This window comes from Lepidochelys olivacea (genome assembly GCF_965140295.1).
Source record: "Lepidochelys olivacea isolate rLepOli2 genome assembly, chromosome: 1".
In the NCBI taxonomy this organism is placed as follows: domain Eukaryota; kingdom Metazoa; phylum Chordata; order Testudines; family Cheloniidae; genus Lepidochelys; species Lepidochelys olivacea.
This window is the reverse complement of record NC_140411.1, coordinates 219,442,483-219,469,304: the sequence shown is the minus strand read 5'-3', so window position 1 is coordinate 219,469,304 and position 26,822 is coordinate 219,442,483. Positions and strand designations below refer to the sequence as shown.

Here is a 26,822-nt window from a genome sequence, read left to right as displayed (position 1 = left end):
CTCACAGAGGCGGTGCTGTTGGGAGCATTTTTCTGCACTCCATGAAGCTGGTTTGCTTCATCGGACCCTATGACAAAGTGCGGCGACTTTCCAACACCTCTGATCCAAAGGAGAATCCCCACTTCCCCACAGAGTGGGCAGCCTATTGGAAGAGCAATGACAATTGGAAGAAGTATGAGGAGGTGAGGAAAAGGGAACGGCAATCCAACCTGCGTCATGTATATCATACAATGCGTTTCCCCAACAATGCCTCACTGAGGTATGCAAGGGAATTACATACTGTAGTTAAAGCAGAAACAACAGCAAAGGGGGAGACACACTGAGGGGCACAGACAGAGGAGAGAAGGTTTGTGGAGGGGAGATACTGAGGATGGGGAAGGAGCTTTCGTCGGCAGGAAGAGAAAGGAGTTTCTCTGCTATGGCCTGAGGGAAAACCAGGCTGAAAAGGCTAAAGGATGCTGTAGGGAAAGGAAAGGTTTAAAACCAGGTCATAGTTAGTCAAGATGAAGACAGGCTGGATACTGGCAGATCTTTGCCTCTGGCTTCCCCAGATAGCTAAAGAATTATTGATGAAGGTGGCAGCCTAAGGAGCAGTGTGTGTGGGTCCTTGGCTTTCCTTTTTGGAGCACTCTCCCTGTACACCTTCTCTTCCTTTCCCCCTCAGCCCATCTCCCAAGGTCTCCTTGCTGCCTATGAGCAAGACAAGGACAGCTACACCTTTGAACGCCAGGGCCACTTCTTCATTGTGGATCTGAAGCGCCATGTGCAATGGAACCGGGATAAGGGATACGTCCGCCTGGTCCAGCGCCGACCTTCCTACCGTCCCCTCCTCAGTATGGTGCCACAGCTGATGTAAGTGACTCCCCTGGCAACCATGGTCCTAAAGGAATATAACAGCATTCAGAGGAGATTAATTCTTGTCTCACTGTCTCCCTAGGACACTCCCAAGAAGACCCTGGGGAACAGTTCCTTCCACTTCTGACGTCCTCGGGGAGAATCCAAAGGATGGCTACTGTGGATCCTATCCTGTTGCCTGGGTCCCGAAGCCACCAGATGGCCAGGCTTTCCTGCAGATGGAGGTGCTACCAACAGAGGTTGCATACCACAGAGTTTGTGCTCTCTTCCATCAGTCTGTCTCAGAGGAAAAGGCACTGGTGCTGGGGATTTACCGAATCCGGAACGATGATCTCTGGGAAAAATATACCAGGTATAAAGAGAAATGTTGTGGGGAGATTGTGCTTGTACGTGTACATATGTGAGCGTGAGAACCCTAGCCCGAGTGCCAGAGGGGGGATGCTGGAGCTAGTGCCTATACGTGTGGAGCTCACCATGCTCGCGGCAGGAAGTGTAAAACCTAATGTCAGTGCTTTAGGGCGCAGAACCCATGGCGCTGGAAGCCTAGGAGCATGAGCCCTGGAGCTAGTGCGCTAAGGTGTGCACTCACAGGAGTCTGACTGAAGGAGCTAGTGTGCGAGGGTGTGAATATTAGTGCTTGTTTCCTCAGGTGGGATTTTAGCACACCAGCGTGAGCATGATTGCTTCTCATTTGGCAATTCCTTGTGCTGGAGTGTAGGTAGATTCAGCTGCACTGGAGTTTGCATATTTGGATGCATCCTCGGGAATGGGTGCATGGATCCTAGTGCACTGGGTTGTTTGCAGGGTCCATGCATGTGCACTGGTGCAGATAGTGCACTTGAATGTGAATATTTGTGCAGTGGTGGGCAGATCCTAATCTGCTCAAGTGACATTGGATGCACTTGTGTCATTGTTGGATGGATCCTTGAGGGCTGGGGAAGACTGACCCCCTAAGTCTTTCCCATTCAAGCTTTTGGCCTTTATCTATTGAGTAAGTGGAGATGGAGGGAGTTGGGGGGAGTTAGGCCTCTAAGTTTCCCCAAACATCCCCTCTGGGCAGGATCTAAGCCTGCTTTTTTTCCCTTTGTGTCTCCTTCAGGAAGAAGGCCATCATGTCCCATGCATGTTCACTGCAGGAGAAACACCAGCTGGAGAAGCACCTCTTCTATGGGAGTGCTGCTGACTTCCTGGAGCCCATCTGCCAGAACAACTTTGACCCCAGCTTCTCAAGGCTGCATGCCCCAATCTACGGCAGGGGCTGCTATTTCTCCAAGAGTGCCATCTATTCACACCGCCACGGCCAGGCGAGCAAGGCCGGGCTACGCTACATGTTCCTGGCCAAGGTGCTGGTGGGCAAGACTGCTGTTGGGCATAAACTTTTCCGCCACCCCCTGCCCATGGTGCCTGGTGGGCAGCTCTTCAACTCCTGGGTCAACAGCAAAAGCAATACCCAAGTGTATGTGATCTCTGACAACTGCCAGTGCTACCCCTACTTCCTGATCAGCTACAAGATGCTCTCTGACCCCATAGCAGTGGATGGTTGATAGTGCAAGGGGGAGGAACGGCTCATTAGGAAAGATTGCTGACGCAGCTTTTCTGATCAGGCTCCACTTCCCCCTGTGGGGACAGGGGTCACTTTTTGTTGTCACCTACAGCCTTCCTATGCAACCTGCTCTGTAAAACCCACTCTACATCCACTCTGAGCAGCAGCTGTGACCCTCCCAGGGTATGTGGAAAACAAGGCCATCTAGTTTCAAAAGAGCTCTGTCCCATCCCATCCTATTCAATCTCCAGCAGATTTACCCACCCTGTGTTCAACTTCACCCCTGTCACCTTCACTATCTGTCCAAATGCAAACATCCTGGGAGGCTGTGCCATCAGACACTGCTCCAAGCTCTGGCCTGGAAGCTGCTCTATTACACCATACGAGCCATCACTCTCCGTGACCTCTCACTGCTTTTGTAGACTGCAGTATGTGATTCACAAAAAGTCACCACTTTGTTCATGACTCACCTTCTCTTCCACCTTCTAAAGGGGCCTTCAGCCTGCGGGTAATTGGTTTGTCAACAGTTGTTTGCACAGTGGCTTGCTGTAGTGTTTGCTAAGTTTTCTGGTGTAAGACTAATTTAGAAGTATTGTTAGAATATTCACCATGGGTCAGAGTGCTCTCATGTGTTTGTAATTATTTAACATATAGGTTCGTTATACAAAGGCAGAGTGGCTGTAAGCATCTGCTGTGTTTAGTCTGTTGCATGAAACCCCCCAATGTCAAGGATCAGGGAAAGTTTCTGGCTGCTCAGGCCTTGCTCCCAATGATAACATGTCACCTGCCCCTGCAGGAAACCTCCTGTGATCCTCAGTTTTTGGGACCTAGGAATTGGCCAGTCGTTAGTGAGTTAATATGTCCTAATGCCTGAGAACCTGTGGATTGCTCATTTATTCATGTAAGCAATAACTCTTTAATTCACACTGTACTATTAACATAATTACTTTCTTTGCCAAGTTTCCTTGCCTTCATAATTTGCGATCACTTGCCTTATACTTTACATTATTTTCTTGTCTTTAAAATTAAAGAGCTAAGAATGTTGTTTACTGCACGATATCAGTGTGAGCTACATTATCTAACACTTGGTTCATTAAACCTGTTACTTAATTTGATTTAATACCCCAGCAATCACAATTAATGTAGTCTCGGAAGTTACGCTATGTAGAATTATAGAAATATATGGCTGGAAGGAACCTCCAGAAGTCATCTAGTCCAGCCCAGTGTCCCCCACCTCCACCTCAACACACGCTGAGCAGGACCAAGTGACTGGGAGTTCAAGGTAAGTTGTGGGTACTCGGTACCTCTAAAAATTCTCCTATCACGATTAAGTGCCAAAACATGGATTTGGGGCCTACATTTTCAAAAGGGACTGACCTGAGGTGCTCTGCAGGTGACACGTTTTTTCAAAAAGGCCTGATTTTCACAGAGCAGTGGCTCAGCACTTTTGGAAAGTCAGCATCCTCTTACAGTGTCAAGTCAGGTACCTCAAAGCTAACACACTTAGGATACTATACACTTTTGTCGAGAAAAGTCAGCTTTCGTCAACAAAACAGTGGAGGTACACGCTGAAATGCTTCTCCCGCTGATCTAGCTCTCCTGCTCCGCCGATATCATAAAACCACCTCGACGAGCGGCATAGAGCTTTTTGTGATGTAGTTAGAGCAACGGACCCTGTGTTTCTTACGTCGCCACAAGAGGGCGCTAGGAGGTGTCTCAGAATGCCCATCTTGACCACTTTGGTCACCATTTTGAACTCCGCTGCCCTGCAGCCAGTTACACAGGCATATGCCTCTCCCTACTTTAAAGGCTTGAGAATTTTTGAAATTCCACTTCCTGTTTGCTCCTCCTCAACAGCTCACATCGCAGCTGTCTTCCCAGCTGACAGTGCCGGCTCCCTACAGCAAACACTCTTGTGCTTGGTGTACACCGGAGTTGTTGGATCTGCTGGCTCTGTGGGGAGAGAAGGTTGTGCAGTCGCAGCTCAGCTCCAGCTGTAGGAACTTTGATTCCTCTGGGCAGATTTCTCATGGCCTGGAGGAGAAGGGGCAAGAAAGGAACACAGAGCGGTGCCGTTCTAAGATCAAGGAGCTGAGGCAGGCGTACCTGAAGGCAAGGCAGGCCAATTGTCAGTCTGATGTGTCACCAAAGACATGCTGCTTCTACAAGACACTGACGCCACCTGACACCCCACCTTTCTTGGGGCCTGACCAGGTACAACTGAGACTAATATTGGAGTGGGAGACTTTTCCTGTTGGGTTATTTCCTTACCGTCACAATGGGGATTTTCTGTCTAGATCTCGATCTTTTTTGAATATTTTTTCCTACAAATCCCAGTGGATCTAAAAGTTGGATTGGCCAATGAGCCATGTGTTCCCTCATGGAGTTTTAACTCCATGCTGAGTGCAGCAGCCATCCCTGTTGATGCAGGATCTCCTCGGGATTGGCTCTCAGCCCAGTCCTCTGGAGTGACACTCACTGAGCACTGCCACAGTTAGGGGTGCAGCTCAGACACTGAATGTGCTGGGTGTGTAGAGATTTCCTATAGTGATTGTAGTTCATGTTAACTTAATAACCAGGGAAACTGTCTTTGATTCTAAGGATCTGTCTACACAGCACCTAGATACTCGTGGCTGGCCCATGCTACCTGACTCGGGCTCATGGGGCTTGGGCTGTGGGGCTGTTTCATGATGTGTACACTTCCAGGCTTGGGTGGAAGCCTGGGCTCTAGGGCCCTATTATCTTTTGAAACTCAAGATTAGAATGAATTTGTGTTTCTTTGTTTACCTGCTTTAACCTTGGAAATAACTCTCTTATTTCCTGTTCCTATTTAATGAATCTTGAGACAGTTTATTATCAGATTGGTTACAAGTGCTGTCTTCAGTGTGAGATCTAATTGACCTGGGGTAAATGACTAGTCCTTTGGGACTGGGAGTGGCCTGAATATTGCTGTGGTTCTTGGTGTAAGGGACGATCTACCACAAAAGTACGCTTACAAGGGTGCCAAAATACATTGAAGTACTGAAGGGGACTGTCTGTGACTCCATGATTAGGCTGTTACAGTGCCTGAGGAGTTTACACTTAATAATTGGTTGGGGTAATCTAAGTATAAACTCACAACCAGTTTGGGGTTTGTGCCCTGCTTCCTAACAGTCTGCCCTGACATTGGTACTCATGCTTTTGAGCCACTGCAGGCAGCTTGACACCCAGTGCAACTGGTCTCACTGATATAGACAGGGAATGCCTTCCCTCTGGGACTCTAATATGGTTCTTCCACTACATAGGCCCCACAAAGTTCAGCCCACAGCACAATTCATGCTCTCCTGTTGGCGTAGTAGTGACTTCACTAAAGCAGTAACTCTGATAGAACCAGGCTGCCAGCTGCTGTGTGTTGCAGTTCAAACTGTTTGCTGATTATTAAACAGTCATATTATGGTGGATGCCTAAGGCCGTATGGTGCTGATCTCTGAACAAGCACTGAAAAGGAGACAGTCCCAGCCTCTGTTTATATGTACCCCTTATGCCATAGGGGTACAGCATAAGACCCCCTCTCAAATATGGTAACCCAGTGGAAGCTGCCTTGGGTCTGTGTTATTTTTTCTCTGGCCAAGGCAGGATTTTTTTAAAATGTCTGTGTCTTTTTTGTGTCTACCTCACTGACAGGGGCTGTGACCCCAAACCTCGAGAGAACCTATGGCCCTTAGGCAGGGCTGTGGAGAAAAAGAGAGTAACAGGAGGGTAAAAGTCATGAGATCGAATAGTCACAGTAGCAGTTTTAGAGCTCAGTTGTGATCAGACCAGGATCCAGTGGCAGTGACAGCTCCCCCGCATCTCATTCTGGCAATAGCTCATAGGTTGCTGAGAGCCCTCTGAGTGTTATCGCAGGGGCTGCCCGTGGGGATGGTCAGTGTAGGAAGCTGGTTGCTGAACCTCTGGATGAGGATGGTCATTGCCCACCACCCAGGTATTCCTGGTGCTTGCTGCTCTCTGGGGAGGCTGTTGCATCTCTTGATCATGCCTGGAAGTGCAGGGCTGGTGGGGCAGGGGATGAGATCATAGAATCTCAGGGTTGGAAGGGACCTCAGGCGGTCATCTAGTCCAACCCCCTGCTTAAAGCAGGACCAATCCCCAACTAAATCAAAAGTGAAACTTCCCATACTGGGAGTTGAACCCAGGCCGCCTGGGTGAAAACCAGGAATCCTAACCGCTAGACCATATGGGAGGTATTTAAAAAAATAAACCCAGATCATGCTTTGCATTTAGAACTTCATCACACCTGGTGAGACAAGAAGAGACTGAATCAGAAGCTGGGCAGATCTGAGCCTCATCCCACAAGGAAGAGGCTGCAGTGATGAATGTGGCACCTGCGGAAATGCAGCCACTTCTGGGGCAGGACATGGCAGCCACTCTGCCCCAGTTTCACTCTGGTGAAGGGCCATAGGAAGGGAGGAATGGAACTGCAGGGGGACAAAATGGAAATACCTGTGAGGAGGCATTTGGGCAAAACATTGGGTTTATTCTTGTACAAAGTACCCTGGAACTGACCTGCTGGTGATCAGTGCAGTGTCCAGCAGCCCAGCACCACCTTGCCGGATGCTGAAGCAATGCCTGATCTCTAACAATCTCAGACACACATGCCCATATCTAACTAATAGATATTTAGTGAATGCCAGGCATTGTCCCAGGTTCATTCAGCTCATTTCAAAACCCAGCATTAACATGGAATAGATTGGCCACAGCTTTCTAAGAGCACCAACAACTGCCTGGGGACAGCTGTATTAAATGTTCCCTTTCACCCCTTGTACCCTTTCACCATTTGTCCCTCTGCCAATATCCACTAATAGGCTAACACAAAGTCAGATCCCCCTATTTGCTGTCTCACTGCCCAGCTCCCTTGCTCCAGAGATCTCCCTCCATAGGGGTTATGGGCAGAGGCTAGACTGTCCATCAGACACTTGTGAATATTGGCATTCAGGCCCTAGTGACAAGCAGAAATGTGTCACTCTCACAGCTCGGTACTGTGACGTGATCAGGCCCTTGTGCTTTCAGGTGTGGGCATGCGAGCCTGTGCTGGGGAGTTTGTAGGTCTAGAGCCCTCAGACTCAGCTGCCCCATAGAGAAGCACCCCCCAGAGGCTCCGTCTCCATCAGCACTTCCTGTGCTGCTCTGGCTGACTGTGGAACCACATGGTCACCTGGAAGGGCAGAAGGAAAGGGATGAAGGAGATGCTGATGGAAGTGGGAGCCAATCCCCTCTGCCCACTGCACTCCCTCCTCTTCCCCACAGGGACAGTGTCATATTGTATAGTGTGTTTTAGACTAGGAGGCAAGTACGCAAAAGAGTAAAATACAAGACGAAGAGAATGATGGAGAGGTTCCCCACACCCCCGCTGGCCAGAAATCTCCCTAAGCCAAGTCCCTTTCTGGGTTGAGAGAATGTTACCTGACACCTACCACATTTGCAAGCCTGGGTAATGACCCCTCTGGTCCCCATTTCCCTCCCCCTGATCTTCCTCAAAGGAACTGCTACGGCATCAGTTTGTCCTGACTTTGGGAGGCAGAGACAGAGGAGGGAGACGCCCCAGCAGGAGAGGCTGATTTCACCCGCTTCTCAGTGAGGGCCAGGGGCCGGGCCAGCACAGCGATCGCACTGTAGTCGGGGTCTGCCTTGTTGCCAGCACCCAGCGCCAGAGGCAAACAACTGCAGGGGTTCGTTGCCCGGTGTGTGTCACCCAATAATCACAACGGGGTGGAGAAGCAAAAAAGTTTATTTGTAGCTGCAACTAAGGTACAGGGAGAAGAGAATCTCAAATCCTGCACATCAGAGCAGGTCATTACACACACTTTTATATTCCTTAATGCTGCTGCACTACACATCAGCCAATCGAAGCTTTGCACAAATGCTCTGCCTTCCTTATATGGGTTACAACAATGTTTATTTCCCGCAACCTCTAACAAGCATTCCTAGCAACTTAAACAACCAGCACATCCTGCCTGGCCTTGTAGCTGTCTCTCCTGTTATCTTTAACTTGGCATCAGCAAACCTTACACTATGAGGCATGCTCTGCCGCTGCAACATTGTTTTAAGAGCAAAAGAGCTTATTCAAACCAGCCAGGCCTGAGTTCTGTTAAGGGGGGGGTTAAAAGAAGCCCTAAGGCCTACAGCAGGCAGACCTCCTCCACCCTTATGGCCTTCCATCCCCTGGACTTAACTGTGGCCATGCCCTGGGGTCTCCGACAGCCGGCCTCCCAAAGGCCAAGGTCAAAATGCTCAGCTGCAACTGGCGGTCCTGGCGCCATCTCCCCAGGAACGCCAGACACAACGTGGCCTGGCGCAAGAATGGAGCCTGCCGCGGCTGCTGCACCGACCCTGCGCTGAGAAAGCCCCACGTGCTGGGGTGGGGACAGCCGCCACCCGGGGAGGATGAGGCCGGGAACCCCCTCCCCAGGGCACCCGGCAGAGACCCGGGTCCCCCAGGTTACGGGAGCCCGCGCTGGTGACCCGAGCACACGCGGCGGGGCCGGTCTCCCCCGGGCGCGCATGGAGCCGGCGGGCGGGCGACGAGCTACGTCGCCCTCTGCTGGGATGCGCCCGAGCCTGCCGGCGCCCCTCAGCACCGCGGCCGGGGCTGCACGCAGGAGGGTCCCTGGGCCAGGCCACGGGGAGGTCCCCAGAGCGCGGCTCGGCTTGGCCTGTGTCGCCCGGGCACCGGGGCTCCGGGCCGGGACCTGGTGGGTCTCGCCAGGTGGCGGAGCCCCTGCGCCTCCGCGCTGCGCACCGGGCCCCCCGGCCCGGCAGGGCCCCCGCCCCGGTGTCCCTGCGGGCCAGGCTGCGGTCTGAGCCCTCTCCCGTGCTGTCACCCTGCGCTCGGCCCCTGAGGAGGCTGGCTGCCAGGGCTCGGAAACACGGCGGGACAGGCGAAGAGGAATGACGTAGCGCCTGGAAAATGGGCCCGGTCCCAAAGGCTGCACGTGCCGTGAAGGGCCAGGCCCAGGGAGGGCAGCTCCCGCCTGAGAGCCCCCAGGCCACGCGGCACTAAGGCTGCTTCCCATTCTTGTGCCGCCGGCTTTTACCTCCGCACATCCCACCACGTTTGTGCGTCACACGTGCAATCAATGCATTGACCTCCTCCTTTATTTTCCCCTTCTCCCCGCAGCCGGCCTTCCCTTCCACTGGCCCTTAGTCCTGGGGGGAAGGACAATCACATCAGCCGCAAAATGAATCACCCGTTCAACTTCTGTGACAGGCTTTGCTGAACTCAGCCGGGGCATCAGATGAGCATGGAGCTAATCGCATCACACCTGAGACCTTTCCAAGGGAAGCTGTTAGTACATCAAAAAACCCGCCTTACCAGTCAGATATTCAGGTTGCCAGATCAAGCGCTGCAAAGATTAAAAATGCCAGAAAATCTGGTCTGTGAATACCTGGGATTCATCACAGCCACCTTTGAACTACCCCCTTCTTGACAGGACTGCGCTGCGGAGGGGGCGCGGCTGGAATTCTCACCTCATCGAAATGAATTAGGAGGCAGAGTTAACAGTGCATTGGGTGGAAGATGAGACAAACTTGTCACCTTTCCGGCTGCTGTTTGCAATTTCTGCAAGGCTGAATAAACCATGCAACACACAGCTGCTTTCAAAGTGGTAGCCGAAACTCTACATTTCCTTTGGTAATGAAAGTTCAGGCTTGGCAGAATCAGAAGGAATCCAACATTGCAGAAACACTAAGCAGAAAGGATCAACAACGTTTGACGTTCGCTGGAATCAGCTGCGCATCCATGGAAAGAAATATCTCAGCCTGCCTGAGGCTGAAATGCTGTTGGGGATGATGGGACTCACCTGCCACCAGGTACATCCAACCCCTCTCTCTGGGGCTCTGGATTCTCCTCTCTCTGCTTAAGAGACATTTTGCATTTCTACAAAATGGTTTCTACAGCCAGGGCACCATAGGGAGCCATAGCAGAGGGTTGGGGGAGCAGAATGGTGCTGGGGTCTCTGTCACTCAGAAAGGTGCTGACAGTGGGTCTGGAGGTACTGGGGCTGGGAGGACAGTTTCTGTGATCTGGACGGAGCAGGGGAAAGGGTCTGTTCGGGGGGTGGGGGGGGGGAGGGTGTGAGAATCTTTCATCCAACCGGAAAGCAGTGAAGGATCCTCCCCTCTGTCCCTGCCTCCCATTCTTCATTCAGGGCCACAGAGATCTGCTGTTGGACACAGAACTCCTCCCTTCTTCTCAAGGCCTGGGGAGGGGAACAGGCTTTTTCAAAGCCTCTCAGGAGGGAGGGTAAAAGGAACAGGAATCGAGGGGTCCCTGAGGTTCCTTCTCTGCCAGCAGCTCCTTCAGTCCCTCTTCTATCCAATTCCAGATCCGGATTTGGTTCCAGAATAGAAGGGGGAAGCACTGGAGACTTTACACTGGAGACGGGACACCTGGGAGCAGCCTCTGTACCCTGCAGGTGAGAACTTGAGAGCTACACACACACACACAAACACACTCCCAATCACCCCCTCAGACACACGCTGAGTGTCCCCCACCCACACCTCCACTCATCCACAGAGACACTCAGACAGCGAGACACCCCAAGGAGCAGACACCCGCTCACACCTGCCAACAGACACACGGGCACTCTGGGCCTTTTCCACAAGGGTTATTCACTGGTATCTGGCCAGCACTTCAGTGACACAGGGCCAGATCCCCAGCGTGTGTAAAGCCGGACAGCTCCAGTGAGTACAGTGCACCTACACTGAGCACCAGGAGTTGGAGCCTGGCCTGTGAAGTGCTGGGAACCTGCTGAGATCTTAGCATTACACTGATCTCCCTCTGGGCTGTTTCCTCCTGCCCTGTCAGGTTTGTTGGGGGCTGGTTTATGGGCCATTGGAACCCGTTGAAGAGTCAGATTTCTCCCCTCAAAGTATCCCAGGTGCAAGTAGATTCACCACCTGCAAGTCCCCTTGGGATCCTCTGGGACAGAAGAGCCTACAGAAATATCCAGGACAGGGCTATTAGTGCTGCTAGCAGTGAAGAGAGCTGAGCCCTGGGGATCAATGCAGGGCTCTGGGCTCTCTGGGTTGTGATTAAATGTTCTGCTTTCTCTTCCCTACAGACCCAGTGCTGTGCACACTCCTGCAATGATCCATTCTCCCTGTTTCATTGGCCAGCACTTCCTGGATCCCCAGGACCTGATCCAGGGATGCAATGGGCTCTGCAGGGACCAGCAAGCTCTGCATTGATTCCAGAATTGACCGGGCTCCCCTCCAGCCAGCTCCCAGCTGTAGTTCTAGGGCTACAACACACAGGCCCCAGAAACCAGCCTAGGAACCTCTCCCCCTGCTGTGCAACCAGTGGCTATTGACTCTACTTCCTCCTCTACCCCCAGGTTCAGTCTCTGGAGTCTCTGGAGCTGTCACTGTTAATCACTCTGCTCTCTTCATTGACACATGTTGACACCCAGGGAGTAACTTCAGCTTTCCTGTCTGGACTCCCCACTGGCTCTGTTTCCCAGCCTGAGTCGGGGAGTTCTCAGGCTCTTTCACTCCCGAGGAATCTCTGACACTCTTCACTCATGAAAACACCAAGATTCCTTCAGACTAAGCGAAAAGCTGGGCAGAGGGAGAGGGAAAGAGCTGTGGTTTAAGTGTTTGCAGAATGCTGGGAGGGTCTCTCTCATTTCAGTGGTGCTTTTCTGCTGTTAGAGTGAATCCATTGTCTTATTGTGATTTTGCTAATTTATAATAAACTAGTTTTAAATAATACTGGGAGTGTTTCTTGTACAGTTCCTGAGCTATAATTAGGTCCAACCCTCATAACCTCTCCTCATCACAAACAATTAAAATCCCCCTTCCCCCCCAAAACCCACAAATGGGCCAATATCAGTTATGTGGGTTTACCAGAAGTGCTGGTGTCACAATGCTAGCCCCTCTCCCAGCCCCTACCTATGGCAGGGTTCAGCCATAACTGGGGCAGGGGAGCGTCTTTCACAGTGACTCTTTTTTAATTCCCAAAGATTTGCTGATCATAATAATCCTGCCAAGGGCAGTGGGAGCAAACTTGCTTCACTGAGGCCCTGAACCACAAACTTCACAGGAGCAGCATCAGTTGGGCTGGTGGCAGAGGTTGTGAACCAAAGAGACTGCCCATGGAGGGGCTTTCTCTAATCAAGTCCTGCAGCTAGCATGGTGCTCATGCCCATGCAGGCAGGGTTTGGCCACGGCATGTCTGTAAAAAGAAAGGGGCTGTTGGACCTGAACTTCACACCAGTCAGTGATCTCATTATCTGCTAACGTGATCAGGCTTCCCCTCTCCCAGGAACAGAAATTCTGCTGAGTCACATGCAAGGGAAGCTGCCCTGGTACAGAAAGATATTTCTGATCATTACCTGTATCTTAAAAGAAACTAAACTTTGTTATTTACATTCAATGGCTATTGCCGTGGGAAAAAAATCAGCATTGATGAGGATTATACTAATCACATCACTTCCTCTACTAATGCGTATCCCTGGTTTTCTCATGGATTCTAATGGGAGCTGTGTTCCCTAATCCCCAACCTTCATCCTCACAACAGTGGGATGGCAAGCTCTGACCCAGGAGAGACTGTACAGCCATAGTGAATCTATTTTAATTGCCTGCCCTACCTGTGACCCAAAACTTGAAACATCCTCATTGATGTAATACACAGGTCTTTAAAACAAACACTTCAATATTTACAATATTCTGCCTCGTCAAAGCCAAGGGCAGCGATCTCACAAAATAATCACCACCGGGACCACTAAGGAAATAACCCAACAAGGGACGCCTTTGCGTGTAATAGCCACCCCAGATGCAGCTGGCCAAGCCTGAGAAATTCCTGAGGGGACTGGAGTGAGCAGTTTTGAACACGTTAGACCAGGGTGCATAGTGCCACAGATATCTCGCTCAGTGATATGAAAAGATCATAGCCCTGAGAGATGTAGTTAAGCTAATCTAAACCCCAGGCCAGGTCTACAGTACAGACCTGTATTGGTATCACTACAAATAAACACCCCTGAGGGAAGAAGGTCTACTTACCTAACCCCCAGTGTGGACAGTGCTATGTCAAACAGGAGAGTTTCTCCTGCCGACACAGCTGCTGCCTCTCAGGGAGTTGGATTAACGATGCCGATGGGAGAAGCTTTCTGGTCGACATAGTAGTGTCTTCACTAAAGCGCTACAGCCATGCAGCTGCGCCTCCGTAGCACTGTACATGAAGACAAGCCCCCGGGGCCGACAGCGCTAGGTCAGTGGAAGAATTCCACCATTGACTTAGCTACTGCCTCGCGGAGAGGTGGATTTTCTATAGCAATGGAAGAACCCCTTCCATCACGGCAGTGTCCACGCTACAGCAGTGCAACTGTGCTGCTCTAGCGTTTCTAGTGTAGACATAGCCTCAGGCATTGACAGAGAGATATCTGAGCCAAATGAGAGTGAGTGCCCAGTGTTGTGACCCGGTGTGTGGAGTCGCAGGGCCACTCATGCTTGGAGCAGGGAGACAGGCCCAGCCCCATGGGATAGAAGTTGCTGCTGTGGGGTGAGTGTGCGTGGCTTGCTATCTGCCTCTGGCCTCCCTTCTGCACCAGGCTGTGAGAAGTGTGTGATTGCCTGGGTCCCTGCAACTATTCTAGAACCTTGTTGGGACTCACTATTTGGGAAGCACTGGCCTTGAGCCAGGCAGCAAAGTGCATTCTCAGAGGCAGAAACTTTGGTGCTGAGGGAACTTTTACCCTGAAAATGTATGTGCTGAATGAGTTCAGACACCTACAGTGGTTGGCAGATGTTTGCTGCATTACAGTGGAGCCTAAAGCTGGGTCTTAGATGGCTAAATACCTTTGTGAATCTAGCCCAAATACCCCATCACAAGCCCATGTCACTGGTCTTTCCAGCAGTGTCCCATGGATGGGGCCATCCTGCTCTCAGTGATTTCCCTTATTCCTGTTACACCTCCAGGAATGGAGCCTTGTAAACGGCACTAGAAAGCTTCTGGGCCAGATTGTGTCAATCTGATGTAAGTGCATTGGTTTCAAAGGTGCGGCTCCAGATTTATAGCATGAGAACACAGACCCGAACTTAGCCTGTGTCTCTCTATCGGCAGCTTCAGGCAGGTGGCTCAGCATCAGGCCAGCCAGCAGGTTTCCCTCATTCCCAGGGGAGCTAGAAATTCATGCTGTGAACTATGTAAACTTCCACTGTCCAAAGGCTGCCGGGCCTCCAGAGATGCTGCAGCAGGACAGTCCATCTCAGAGTGATCCTGTTAAACAGGGTTTACTTCCATCAACACTAGGTTACCCTCAACTGGATTCATTATAATTTGAGCAGCGTTTGCGACCTGTGGCCACTGCAGTCAGCAGGGGCTTTTCTTGCAGCCACAGGCTCCTGGGCAGTGATTGGTGGAGGAGGGGAGGGAAGCAGTGACCCTCCCCAAGGGCCACCAGCAGGGGTCGGGTCCTGCCCCGCTCTGGAGCCAGAAATGCTGGAGGAGCAGGCAGTCGGTGTGAGTTCCCCACCTTCCTGGGGCTGGTGGAGCGTGGGCTTCTGGCTTCAGTCCTGCGGTGGCAGGTTGTGGGCGGCAGGCTCCAGCCATGGGGCAGCAGGCTCTGGTCCCTAGTCAAAGGGCTTTAGTCCGGTCTGGCTGGGCCCCACTGCCTCCCCCAGCCCATTGCCCCTGGCCCTACTGCCTCCTCCAGCCCCTCCCCCCCAACCATCACCCTGGCCCCTGCTGCCTCGCTACCCACCTCCCCATCCAGAGCTTAATTTGTCCTACAACTTGCCAGAGCTTTGTAAATTTGCTGTGAAAAGTTATATTTGTATGCTTGTTAATATCACTTTTCATAGCAGCAGACTTGCTAGCAAGCTGGGAGGCAGTGAAAAGTGATATTAACAACATACAAACATCATTTTTCATAGCAGCAGACTTACTAGCTAGCAAGTCTACAAAAAGCAACCAAAAAAGCAAAAGCAAGAACAACAAAAGACAAGAATATGCAAAAACCCTTATTTTTGTGTCTATTCTTTTTGGGTCCAGTAAAGAATAGAGACAACTGTACATTATTTGTATTATTGAGTTTTCAACCCCCCCCCCCCAAAAAAGCTGTACATAAATAAATTAAAATGATTTGGAGGTGTATCTGTGCATTTTGATTTGTTTTTCCGAAAGTTAATTAAGTATTTTAGGAAGAATTGTCACAACAGCCACCCGCAAGAGTTGGTGGCTGCACTCTGAGGCCACCAAAAGAATTGTTGTGAGCACCCCTGAATTAGAATCCCATGTTAGAGGGTCTCATATTTTGTGTCCCTATGGAATCAGATTGTAAACTCTCTGGGGCTGGGACTGTCTCATTTTCTGTTTGATCAGATCCCAGCACTACAAAGCCTAAGCCCGTAGGCATCTACTGTAATATAAATGGTTCATAGTAAAGCAATGATTTAAGCAGCTAATTCCTTTCAGGTTTACACACAGCATCTGGCAGTCTGGTTCTGGCAGTGTAACCCTGAGCTGGGGGAAGAAGGTATTTTTCTCACTCCCGGGCAGCAGAAATCATGCTGTGGGCTGAAGCTGGGGCGCGGGGGGGATCTATGTCGAAGGAGGACCATATTAGAGTTCCCCTAGGTACAGTGCAGCGCTTGATTCCCGTTGCATGGGAAGAGATACTGACTGGACACAGGGAGGGGGAGAATGGCCAGTATGAAGGGTAGCACCAGAGTAGAACGGCTTTTCCAGATTCCTCTGCAGCACATAGCTACCCTGTGCCCTGTCCGAACTGAGATTCTACGATCCTTTCCACTTGTTGAACTTCTGCACCTAACTCCCTGTCTCCCACTGCACCTTCCTTCCTCGGGCAGTCTGTGGGTATTTCCCGTGCTTCTGGGGGCAGGGCAGGACGAGCATGGGCCCCGCTAATGCCTGAGACAGGTTGTGTGTGAGTTCTCCCCCAGACAGAGAAAGAAGCAGAGACCGGAGGTGTTTGGCAAAGCACGTTCCCCGAGGTCTCTCTGTGTCTGACCCACAGGAATGGGCCGCGCTGTCTGCGCCGCGTCAGGACCATGGAGAGAGGCTCAGGGGGATGTGTCTTTCTTTTATGTGGGATGCAAAGACCGCCCCTGGCTCCTAGCTCGCTGTTAGGGAAATACAGGGCAGAAGCTGGGAACCCACACGGGGACTAATTGGAGTGTATCATGGTGACGGCTTCCTTCTCTCACTAAGATCCACGCCCTCCTTTTTTGCTCTAACCACAATATCCCACTGCATCCAAATGACCAGAGCCTGGTATCCCACCAGGCCCCAGCCTCCCCGAACCTGACACGGAATTTGGAATGTGAAGCAGGCACGAGAGAGGCAGGTGAGCATGGAGCACGTCTGCAGGATCAGGGAGGGCTTGTGTTTGGGGTGGGGGACACATTTACAGAGTAGACAGTCCTCTACCTATGCCTATCCCGCCATAAGGACTTGGCCGCAACGTGGTTCTAGCTGAAGCCAAATTTCACACAGGCTGTGGCTGGTCTGGCTCTGATCCCAGTGCAGAAAGGACCTTAATCCCATCTTCCTTCTCACCCATGGGGGCTTCAGCTGCCATCCTTGAAAGTTTATCTCTGGGGGAGAAAGTCAAAGCCCCTCTCCCCCAGCCCAGAACAGGGAGACCCACCAGGAAACAAGAAGGCGGCAGCACTTAGATCATGGAAAAGACATTGGGAATGGGCAGGAAGAGATATTAGAGAGACCCTTCAATGGTTCAGAACTTCTGCTCCAAGCCCCAGTGATGCTGCCTCTGTGAAGTTTTTGATTCAGGGCCTTAGCAAAGGAGCCTAGCTCAGATGGCATTATTATGATCAGTAAATGTCTGGAGATTATACACCTAAGTCACTATGACAGACTCTCAAAAATACACCCACTCCCCCCATTCTCACAGAACCCAACCTTAGCCAGTGGCTAGAAGATTGGATAGGTTCATGGCACTGCAGTCTTCGGAAACCCACACAAATGATATTGTCCTTTCTGGGGGTAGCAGGAGTGTGAATTTTAATTTTTCATGGTGATTAGCAGTTCTGGAAGTTGGACCTGTTTACAGCTCAGGAATAGAACCAGAACCACTACCTGATTATTTAAAACTGTTTTACTGGAAAATAATAAAACCAAATTAACATAATGGGTTCATTGTCACACCAGGAAAATATCACTGAAGAAATGCACGTATGCACAGCATTGTACAAACTCTGAAACCACATCTCTGTCCCTCTCCCTCTGTCCAGATCTCATCTTCCAGTCTGAAGAAGTCTTGGTGGTCTCACTAGTGAAGAGTGTCAGATATTCCTCGGGAGTGGATGAGCCTGAGAACTCCATGACTCAGGCTGGGAAACAGCCAGTGGGGAGTCCAGACAAAGGGGCTGAAGTTATTCCCTCTGTGTCACCAGGGCTGGCTATCCCCATGGTTGGGCCCCCACTGCGAATTCCCTTGGGAATCCATACAGAATGAAGAGAGCAGAGAGTCACCAGCATTGATCAACTGTGACAGCTCCAGAGACTCCATGGACTGAATCTGAGAGAAGTGGAGGAAGCTGGAGTTGATGGTCACAGGGTGCACAGCAGTGGGAGAGGTTCCTAGGCTGGTTTCTGGGGCCCATGTGTTGTAGGCTTGGAAGTCCGTAGGCGTGGAAGGGGACTGGAGGGGAGGCAGGTTAATTCTGGAGTCAAAGGCAGAGCTTTCTGGTCCCTGCAGAGCCCATTGCATCCCTGGATCAGGTCCTGGGGATCCAGGAAGTGCTGGCCAATGAAACAGGGAGAATGGATCATTGCAGGAGCGTGCACAGCACTGGGTCTGTAGGGAAGAGAAAGCAGAACATTTAATCACAACCCAGAGAGCCCAGAGCCCTGCATTGATCCCCAGGGCTCAGCTCTCTTCACTGCTAGCAGCACTAATAGCCCTGTCCTGGATATTTCTGTAGGCTCTTCTGTCCCAGAGGATCCCAAGGGGACTTGCAGGTGGTGAATCTACTTGCACCTGGGATGCTTTGAGGGGAGAAATCTGACTCTTCAACGGGTTCCAATGGCCCATAAACCAGCCCCCAACAAACCTGACAGGGCAGGAAAGGAACAGCCCAGAGGGAGATCAGTGTAATGCTAAGATCTCAGCAGGTTCCCAGCACTTCACAGGCCAGGCCCCAACTCCTGGTGCTCAGTGTAGCTGCACTGTACTCACTGGAGCTGCCCGGCTTTACACACGCTGGGGATCTGGCCCTGTGTCACTGAAGTGCTGGCCAGATACCAGTGAATAACCCTTGTGGAAAAGGCCCAGAGTGCCCATGTGTCTGTTGGCAGGTGTGAGCGGGTGTCTGCTCCTTGGGGTGTCTCGCTGTCTGAGTGTCTCTGTGGATGAGTGGAGGTGTGGGTGGGGGACACTCAGCGTGTGTCTGAGGGGGTGATTGGGAGTGTGTTTGTGTGTGTATGTAGCTCTCAAGCTCTCACCTGCAGGGTACAGAGGCTGCTCCCAGGTGTCCCGTCTCCAGTGTAAAGTCTCCGGTGCTTCCCCCTTCTATTCTGGAACCAAATCCGGATCTGGAATTGGAGAGAAGAGGGGCTGAAGGAGCTGCTGGCAGAGAAGGAACCTCAGGGACCCCTCAATGTCTGTCCCTTTTATCCTCCCTCCTGCCCTCCTCCTGAGAGGCTTTGAAATAACCTGTTCCCCTCCCTAGGCCTTGAGAAGAAGGGAGGAGTCCTGTGTCCAACAGCAGATCTCTGTGGCCCTGAATGAAGAATGGGAGGCAGGGACAGAGGGGAGGATCCTTCACTGCTTTCCGGTTGGATGAAAGATTCTCACATGCCCCCCCACCCCCCCGACCCTTTCCCCTGCTCCGTCCAGGTCACAGAAACTGTCCTCCCAGCCCCAGTACCTCCAGACCCACTGTGAGCACCTTTCTGAGTGACAGAGACCCCAGCACCACTCCACTCCCCCAACCCTCTGCTATGGCTCCCTATGGTGCCCTGGCTGTAGAAACCGCAGAACGCAAATTGTCCCTTAAGCAGAGAGAGGAGAAACCAGAGCCCCAGAGTGAGGGGCTGGACGTACCTGTTGGTAGGTGAGTCCCGTCATCCCCGCCAGCATTTCAGCCTCAGGCAGGTTGGGATATTTCTCTCGATGGAAGAAGGACTCCAGGATGTGCAGCTGATTCCTGCTGTACAAGTTCCTCTTCCTCTTCTTCCTCTCTTGCCCTCCCCACCGACTGTGGGGGGGATCCCTGCTGGGGGCAGCAGCTACCACATGGGGCCCAGCAGCAATGGACGGGACCTGGGGCAAAGCCATGCATCCCTCTCTGGAGTCGATCCCTGCTGTAAATCCAAAGGGAGAAGAGAGGAGAAGGGTCAGAGGAAGGCGCAAACCCCAGGAAGGTAGAGGCACTGCCTGGGGGGCTTGAAGAGGCTGCGAGAGCTGGGGGTGAAGGGGGATGGAGCTGAGCTCTCATTCCAGGCTGGGGGTCAGGAATCCTTCCCTCCCAGTGGGCATCTATGCGACTGAGGAACAGAGTCCCTGGGGGAAGTGGTGGCAGCCCCATTGTCCAGTCAGCTGGAGGGAGGACAGGGCAAAGCCCTGCAGAGCAGACTGAGCCTCAGCCCCGCAGAGCGATGCTGCCAGAACTGCCCTGAGCCAGGCCCGGTGCATTGGCCCCCAGCTCCCCTCCTGACAACCAGCCCCTGGAGGGCTCACCTGAACCATGCCGGCCTGGTCCCGCTCTCCCCACCAGTCCACCCGTGGAGCCAGCAGGCCCAGCGCAGAGGGGCTGGCCGCCCCCGCCGCTGCTGTCGAGCTGTGCTGGGTGGCGCGCGAGTGGGATGAGTTCCCACAGCTCTGGGGTCATGGCTGCAAAGGCTTCCTGCAGCTCCGGGGCAGAGTCCATGTTCCCTCTCGGGCTCCCTGCTGCTCTCTGCTTCCCCGCTTCGCGGGCCTCTTATACCCGGAGCTCAGGCCATTGTGCTCCTCGCCGGGGAGGGGCCAAGGGGCCCCATCAAAGCTCCCGTTCAAAGGGCTTCTCCGAGGGCCCCTGGCTGGGAAGGCTGAGTCACCCCAGCCCGGCGGGGAGCCACCCCAGGGAAGAGGTGGGGCAGCCGCTCGCCAAGCCCTGGCCCGGGTCCCTCCCGGGGGCTGGGGTTTCAGGGGCTTGGAGGCCGCAAAGGGGGGCCCCCGGCTCCAGTTCCCACCCCCCACTTCTCAGCCCTTCGTTCTTCATCCTTTCGGGGTGAGACGAGCCGTGGGCAGGGAGCCCCGGGTGCCCAGGGCCACCGCGCGCGGCGGCGGAGCCAGGGGGCTCCAATCGCAGGCCCCGGCCGCGCTGGTGACCCGAGCACACGCGGCGGGGCCGGTCTCCCCCGGGCGCGCACGGAGCCGGCGGGCGGGCGACGGGCTACGTCGCCCTCTGCTGGGATGCGCCCGAGCCTGCCGGCGCCCCTCAGCACCGCGGCCGGGGCTGCGCGCGGGAGGGTCCCTGGGCCAGGGTCCCCAGAGCGCGGCGCGGCGCGGCTCGGCTCGGCCCGCGTCGCCCGGGCACCGGGGCTCCGGGCCGGGACCTGGTGGGTCTCGCCAGGCGGCGGAGCCCCTGCGCCTCCGCGCTGCGCACCGGGCCCCCCGGCCCGGCAGGGCGCCCGCCCCGGTGTCCCTGCGGGCCACCCCCGTCCCTTCATCTCGCCGCCAGAGGCCACTGTCCCGTACTCAGGTCTGGGTCTGTTACCTACTGGCTGGCGGGGGGCAGGCGGAGAGCAGTGCATTCACATACCGACTGCCACGGATTTTGAAAATGTGTCCAGAGGGGGCTGTCCTGCCACGCTGGGGATGGTCAGAGCTCAGGGAATGCAGCTCCCATTTGGTTCCAGGAGAACACCAGGGCTATCGTGCAGGAAGGGAACTTAATGTAATCCTCATTTCAGCAACGGATAAACCTCTGCAATAGCCATTACATTTGACATTACCTAGGAAATAAATGCATTAAACGACGTCTTTATTTTTCTGTGCAGTTCAGTGTTATGAACCCAAGATCCCTTCTCTAGCAATGCAGCTTCCCTTTCATCCCACTGGCCGTTATTCCTGGACAGAAGGACAATCACATTAGCAGTTAAACGAATCACCCGCTCGATGTCCGTTACAGGTTTTGTTGAACTCGGCCTGGGCATGAACTGATCATTGATCCAATCACACACAGGCCTGAGCACATTCCAGTGGAAGCTATTTTTACACCTAAAGACCCCCCACCTTACTAGGAAGGTATTTAGGTTGCCGAATCAAGTACTGGAAATTTACTAAATGCAGGACTTGTGGTTGACTGTGCAACCTTAATTTAGTTCCTTTGGGCATATGCATTATGATACAGTCTTTGTTTGATCCCACCATTTTTCCCACACTGGGACCCACAAGTAAATTTATTAAACGTAGACCAGGCTTTCTGTTTGTTAAGATCACACAGTTCAACATTACTTACTAGATACCTCAGTGCACTGGATGGACGGTGCTCAGGCAATTAGACAACAGTACAATATTTCTTGTGAGCCACATAATCCAATGTGTGCCTGCAAATCTTATTCAGACTAACTGTTGGAATATCCGAGCCTTACAGATATTAAGGGTAGGTCTACCCTATGAAATTACTCCGATTTTACAGAAGTCAATTTTTGGGAACAGATTGTATAAAGTCGAGTGCATGCGTCCACACTAAGCACATTAACTCGGCGGTGTGTGTCCACAGTACCGTGGCAAGCGTCGACATTCCAAGCGGTGCACTGTGAGTAGCTATCCCACAGTTCCCACTGCCCATGGGAATTCTGGGCTGAGCTCACAATGCCTGATGGGGCCAAAAATTTGTCACAGGTGGTTATGGGTAAATGTCATCAGTCAACCCTCCCTCCGTGAAAGCAACGGCAGACAATCATTTCACACCCTTTTCCCTGGATTGCCTGAGCAGACGCCATAGCACGGTAAGCATGGAGCCCGTTCAGCTCACCACAGCAGTTATGACCATTGTAAACACCTCACACATTATCATGCAGTTTGTGCAGAACCAGAACCTGAAAAACCAGGCGAGGAGGTGACAGCAGCACGGTGACAAGAGTGATGAGGACATGGGCACAGATTACTCTAAAACAATTTGGAGAATTGTCCCCAGCAATTTGGAGATCATGGTGTTAATGGGGCAGACTCATACCGTGGCATGCCGATTCTGGGCCCGGGAAACAAGCACAGGCTGGTGGGACCACATAGTGTTGCAGGTTTGGGATGATTCCCAGTGGCTCCGAAACTTTTGCATGTGTAAGGGCACTTTCATGGAACTTTGTGACTTGCTTTCTTCTGCCCTGAAGCGCAAGAATACCAAGATGAGAACAGCCCTCACAGTTGAGAAGCGAGTGGCAATAGCCCTGTGGAACCTTGCAATGCTAGACAGCTACTGGTCTGTCGGGAATCAATTTGGAGTGGGCAAATCTACTGTGGGAGTTGCTGTGATGCAAGTAGCCAATGCAATCATTGAGCTGCTGCTATCAAAGGTAGTGACTCAGGGAAATGTGAAGGTCATAGTAGATGGCTTTGCTGTAATGAGATTCCCTAACTGTGGTGAGGCTATAGAAGGAACGCATATTCCTATCCTGGGACCAGACCAACAGGGCAACCGGTACATAAACCGCAAGGGGCACTTGTCAATGGTGCTGCAAGCGCTGGTGGATCACAAGGGATGTTTCACCAACATCAACGTGGGATGGCCGGGAAAGGTTCATGGTCTTCAGGAACTCTGGTCTGTTTAAATGGCTGCAGGAAGGGATTTACTTCCCAGACCAGAAAATAACTGTTGGGGATGTTGAAATGCCTATATGTATCCTTCGGGACCCAGCCTACCCCTTAATGCCCTGTCTCATGAAGCCGTACACAGGCAGCCTGGACAGTAGTAAGGAGCTGTTCAATTATCGGCTGTGCAACTGCAGAATGGTGGTAGAATGTGCATTTGGACGTTTAAAGGCGCGCTGGTGCAGTTTACTGACTCACTCAGACCTCAGCGAAACCAATATTCCCATTGTTATTACTGCTTGCTGTGTGCTCCACAATCTCTGTGAGAGTAAGGGGGAGACGTTTATGGCGGGGTGGGAGGTTGAGGCAAATCGCCTGGCAGCTGAATATGCAAAGCCAGACACCAGGGCGATTAGAAGAGCACAGCAGGAAGCGCTGCGCATCAGAGAAGCTTTGAAAACCGTTTCATGACTGGCCAGGGTACTGTATGACACTTCTGTTTGTTTCTCCTTGATGAAAACCCACCCACTTGGTTGACTCTAATTCCCTGTAAGCCACCCCCCGCCCCCCTTCGATCGCAGCTTGCTTGCAAAGGAAATAAATTCACTATCATTTAAAAAACATGTATTCTTTATTAATTGATAATAAAAATAGGGAGATAACTCACAATGTAGCCCAGGTGGGGTGTGGGAGGAGGGTAGGAGGGAAGGAAAAGGCCACTTCAAAACTTGTTGAATGCCAGCCTTCTGTTGCTTGGGCTGTCCACTGGGGTGGAGTGGTTGGATCCCCGGAACTCCCCCCCCCGCGTTCTTGGGCATCTGGGTGAGGAGGCTATGGAACTTGGGGAGGAGGGAGAGTGGTTAAACAGGGGCTGCAGCAGCGGTCTGTGATCCTGCTCCTGTTCCTGAACCTCCATCAGACGCCGGAGCATGTCCATTTGATCCCGCAGTAGCACCAGCGTTGCTTCATGCCTCCTCTGCCAACACCTCTCATCTCGATCGTCCCTCCTGTCCTCACGTTCATTGGCCACTTTCCTGTACTGTGCTACTGTGTCCCTCCACACATTCTGCTGAGCTCTGTCCGTGTCGGACGACTGCATGAGCTCAGAGAACATTTCATCACGTGTTCGTTTTTTTTGCCGCCTTATCTGAAATAGTCTTTGGGACGGAGGAGGGAGGCTTGAAACATTTGCAGCTGCTGGAGGAAAAAAAGGGTGTGAAGTATTTAAAAAGATACATTTTACAGAACAATGGCTATACTCTTTCACGGTGAACAACACTATTCACATTACATAGCACGTGTGATTTTGGTACAAGGTCACATTTTGCATCTTATATTGAGTGCCTGCGGCTTTGGTGTTAGAGATCACACACGCAGGGCCGGGCAACAGAATTCAGCTTGCAGGCGGCCATGGTAAGCCATAGTCTTTCAGCTTCTGCAACCTTCATAACAGCAGCATCCTCCTTTCCCATATCAAGCAAAGCACGCTGACTTGGCCATTTAGTGCTGCGGTTTTCGTGTTAACATGCAGCAGTAGAAACCAAACTAACTCCCCCCCATCCAATTCTCTGGGATGATTGTTTTACCCCTTCCCCCACTGCGTGGCTGGTATCAGGGAAGATCCCTGCTAGCCAAACGTGAACTGCTTAGTACCAATGGCCCCCCCCCACACCGCTTGGCTGACTGCGGGGAGGATTTCTTTTCAGACACAGGCAAACAGCCCAGTAGGAACAGCCACCTCTGAATGTCCCCTTAATTAAACTCCTGTATTTCAACCAGGTTACTATGAACGACATAAGGATAACACAGAGAGATAAAGAATGGATGTTGCTTGAATGCCAGCAAACACTGGGACTATACGCTGCCAGGCTTTGTCATGCAATGATACCAGATTACTTGCTACTAGTATGGCGTGGTAAAGTGTCCTACCATGGAGAACGGGATAAGGCTGCTCTCCCCAGAAACCTTCTGCAAAGGCTTTTAGAGTACCTCCAGGAGAGCTTCATGGAGATGTCCCTGGAGGATTTCCGCTCCATCCCCAGACACGTTAACAGACTTTTCCAGTAGCTGTACTGGCCACGAATGCATCCCAAGTCCTCAGGGCAAATTAATTATTAAAAAATGTTTGCTTTTAAAACATGTATTATATTTAAAAAGGTACACTCACCAGAAGTCCCTTCTCTGGCTTGGTTGGGTTGGGACGGTATTTCAGTCAGGGTGATAAAAAGATCCTGGCTGTCGGGGAGAACGGTGTGCTGTGTGCTCTCCCCAAGCTCCTCCTCCTCCTCATCTTCCCCTCCGCAAAATCCTCAGGCATGGCGGAGGGTACCCCATCCTCGGAGTCCATGGACAGGGGTGGGGTAGTGGTGGTGGCCCCCCCTAGAATTGCATGCAGCCCAGTGTAGAAGCGGCATGCCTGGGGCTCTGTCCCAGAGCGTCCGTTTGATTCTTTGGTTTTCTGGTATGCTTGTCTGAGCTCCTTAAGTTTCACACATCACTGTGTTGCGTCCCTGCTGTAGCTTCTGATCCTCATGGCCTCGGAGATTTTTTGAAATGTTTTGGCATTTTGTCTTTTGGAACATAGTTCTGATAGCATGGATTCATCTCCCCATACAGCAATCAGATCCAGTACCTCCCGTTCAGTCCATGCTGGAGCTCTTTTTCAATTCTGGGACCGCATGGTTACCTGTGCTGATGAGCTCACCTGGCCAAACAGGAAATGAGATTCAAAAGTTCCCGGGGCTTTTCCTGTACACCTGGCCAGTGCATCTGAGTTCAGAGTGCTGTCCAGAGCGGTCACAATGGTGCACTGTGGGATAGCTCCCTGTCAGAAATATAAAGGGAAGGCTACACCCCTTTAAAATCCCTCCTGGCCAGAGGAAAAATCTTCTCACCTGTAAAGGGTTAAGAAGCTAAAGGTAAACTCGCTGGCACCTGACCAAAATGACCAATGAGGAGACAAGATACTTTCAAAAGCTGGGAGGAGGGAGAAAAACAAAGGGTCTGTGTCTGTCTGTGTGATGCTTTTGCTGGGGACAGAACAGGAATGGAGTCTTAGAACTTAGTAAGTAATCTAGCTAGGTATGTGTTAGATTATGATTTCTTTAAATGGCTGAGAAAATAGCTGTGCTGAATAGAATGAATATTTCTGTCTGTGCGTCTTTTTTGTAACTTAAGGTTTTGCCTAGAGGGATTCTCTATGTTTTGAATCTAATTACCCTGTAAGGTATTCACCATCCTGATTTTACAGAGGTGATTCTTTTTTTACTTCTATTAAAAGCCTTCTTGTAAGGAAACTTGTTGCGGTTCAGTGATGAGACAGAACACAGCTTTTTGCAAGCAAGCAGGCTGGTCAGCGGAGATGGGCTGTTCTGCCCCCCCTGCCTTCCACCTTCTCCTTTTATTATATTTCTCCCCCTAAGCATTACACACTGCTACACAAAGGAATGTATGACGTTGATTCATATGCTTAGTTACCATCCTCTATCTACTACAATCCTGGTTCTCAGGCCTTGAGCCCAGGCTAAAGAAACCTCCCACAGTTGCTGTCCAAACAATCAAGTTCTCAGGGTTCATATCTAGCCCTTGTCCTTGGATAGAGCAATGTGTGCATTGCTCCTAGGAAACAGTCAGGGTGTGCCCCGCCTGCTTCCAGGTGGAATAGCTAG

General features: G+C 51.8%; 2 protein-coding genes across 2 annotated transcripts; one reads left to right on the top strand and one right to left on the bottom strand.

The window, feature by feature from the left end:
* LOC311515521 (protein mono-ADP-ribosyltransferase TIPARP-like) lies at positions 1–3,375 on the top strand. Its single transcript, XM_084618669.1, has 4 exons — positions 1–182; positions 665–852; positions 938–1,207; positions 1,955–3,375. The coding sequence occupies exons 1-4, from the start codon at positions 42–44 to the stop codon at positions 2,397–2,399; spliced, it is 1,044 nt and encodes a 347-aa protein (XP_084474795.1). The 5' UTR covers positions 1–41; the 3' UTR covers positions 2,400–3,375.
* Positions 3,376–17,556: 14,181 nt separating this feature from the next.
* Positions 17,557–20,263, bottom strand: LOC311528808 (uncharacterized protein). Its single transcript, XM_084644237.1, has 4 exons — positions 20,101–20,263; positions 19,465–19,724; positions 18,864–18,953; positions 17,557–18,216 (listed from the first exon to the last, which is right to left on the bottom strand). Exons 1-4 carry the CDS (start codon positions 20,249–20,251, stop codon positions 17,806–17,808), a joined length of 912 nt encoding a protein of 303 aa, XP_084500363.1. The 5' UTR covers positions 20,252–20,263; the 3' UTR covers positions 17,557–17,805.
* Between the last annotated feature and the right edge of the window lie 6,559 nt (positions 20,264–26,822).

Coding starts and splice junctions, on each gene's coding strand:
- LOC311528808 (XM_084644237.1), bottom strand. CDS start 20,251: ATGACCCCAGAGCTGTGGGAACTCATCCCACTCGCGCGCCACCCAGCA. Junction 18,954..19,464: donor CGGGACTCACCTACCAACAG/GTACGTCCAGCC, acceptor CTCCAATTCCAG/ATCCGGATTTGGTTCCAGAA. Junction 18,217..18,863: donor GCAGCCTCTGTACCCTGCAG/GTGAGAGCTTGA, acceptor TCTTCCCTACAG/ACCCAGTGCTGTGCACGCTC.
- LOC311515521 (XM_084618669.1), top strand. CDS start 42: ATGAAGCTGGTTTGCTTCATCGGACCCTATGACAAAGTGCGGCGACTT. Junction 853..937: donor AGTATGGTGCCACAGCTGAT/GTAAGTGACTCC, acceptor CTGTCTCCCTAG/GACACTCCCAAGAAGACCCT. Junction 1,208..1,954: donor CTCTGGGAAAAATATACCAG/GTATAAAGAGAA, acceptor TGTCTCCTTCAG/GAAGAAGGCCATCATGTCCC.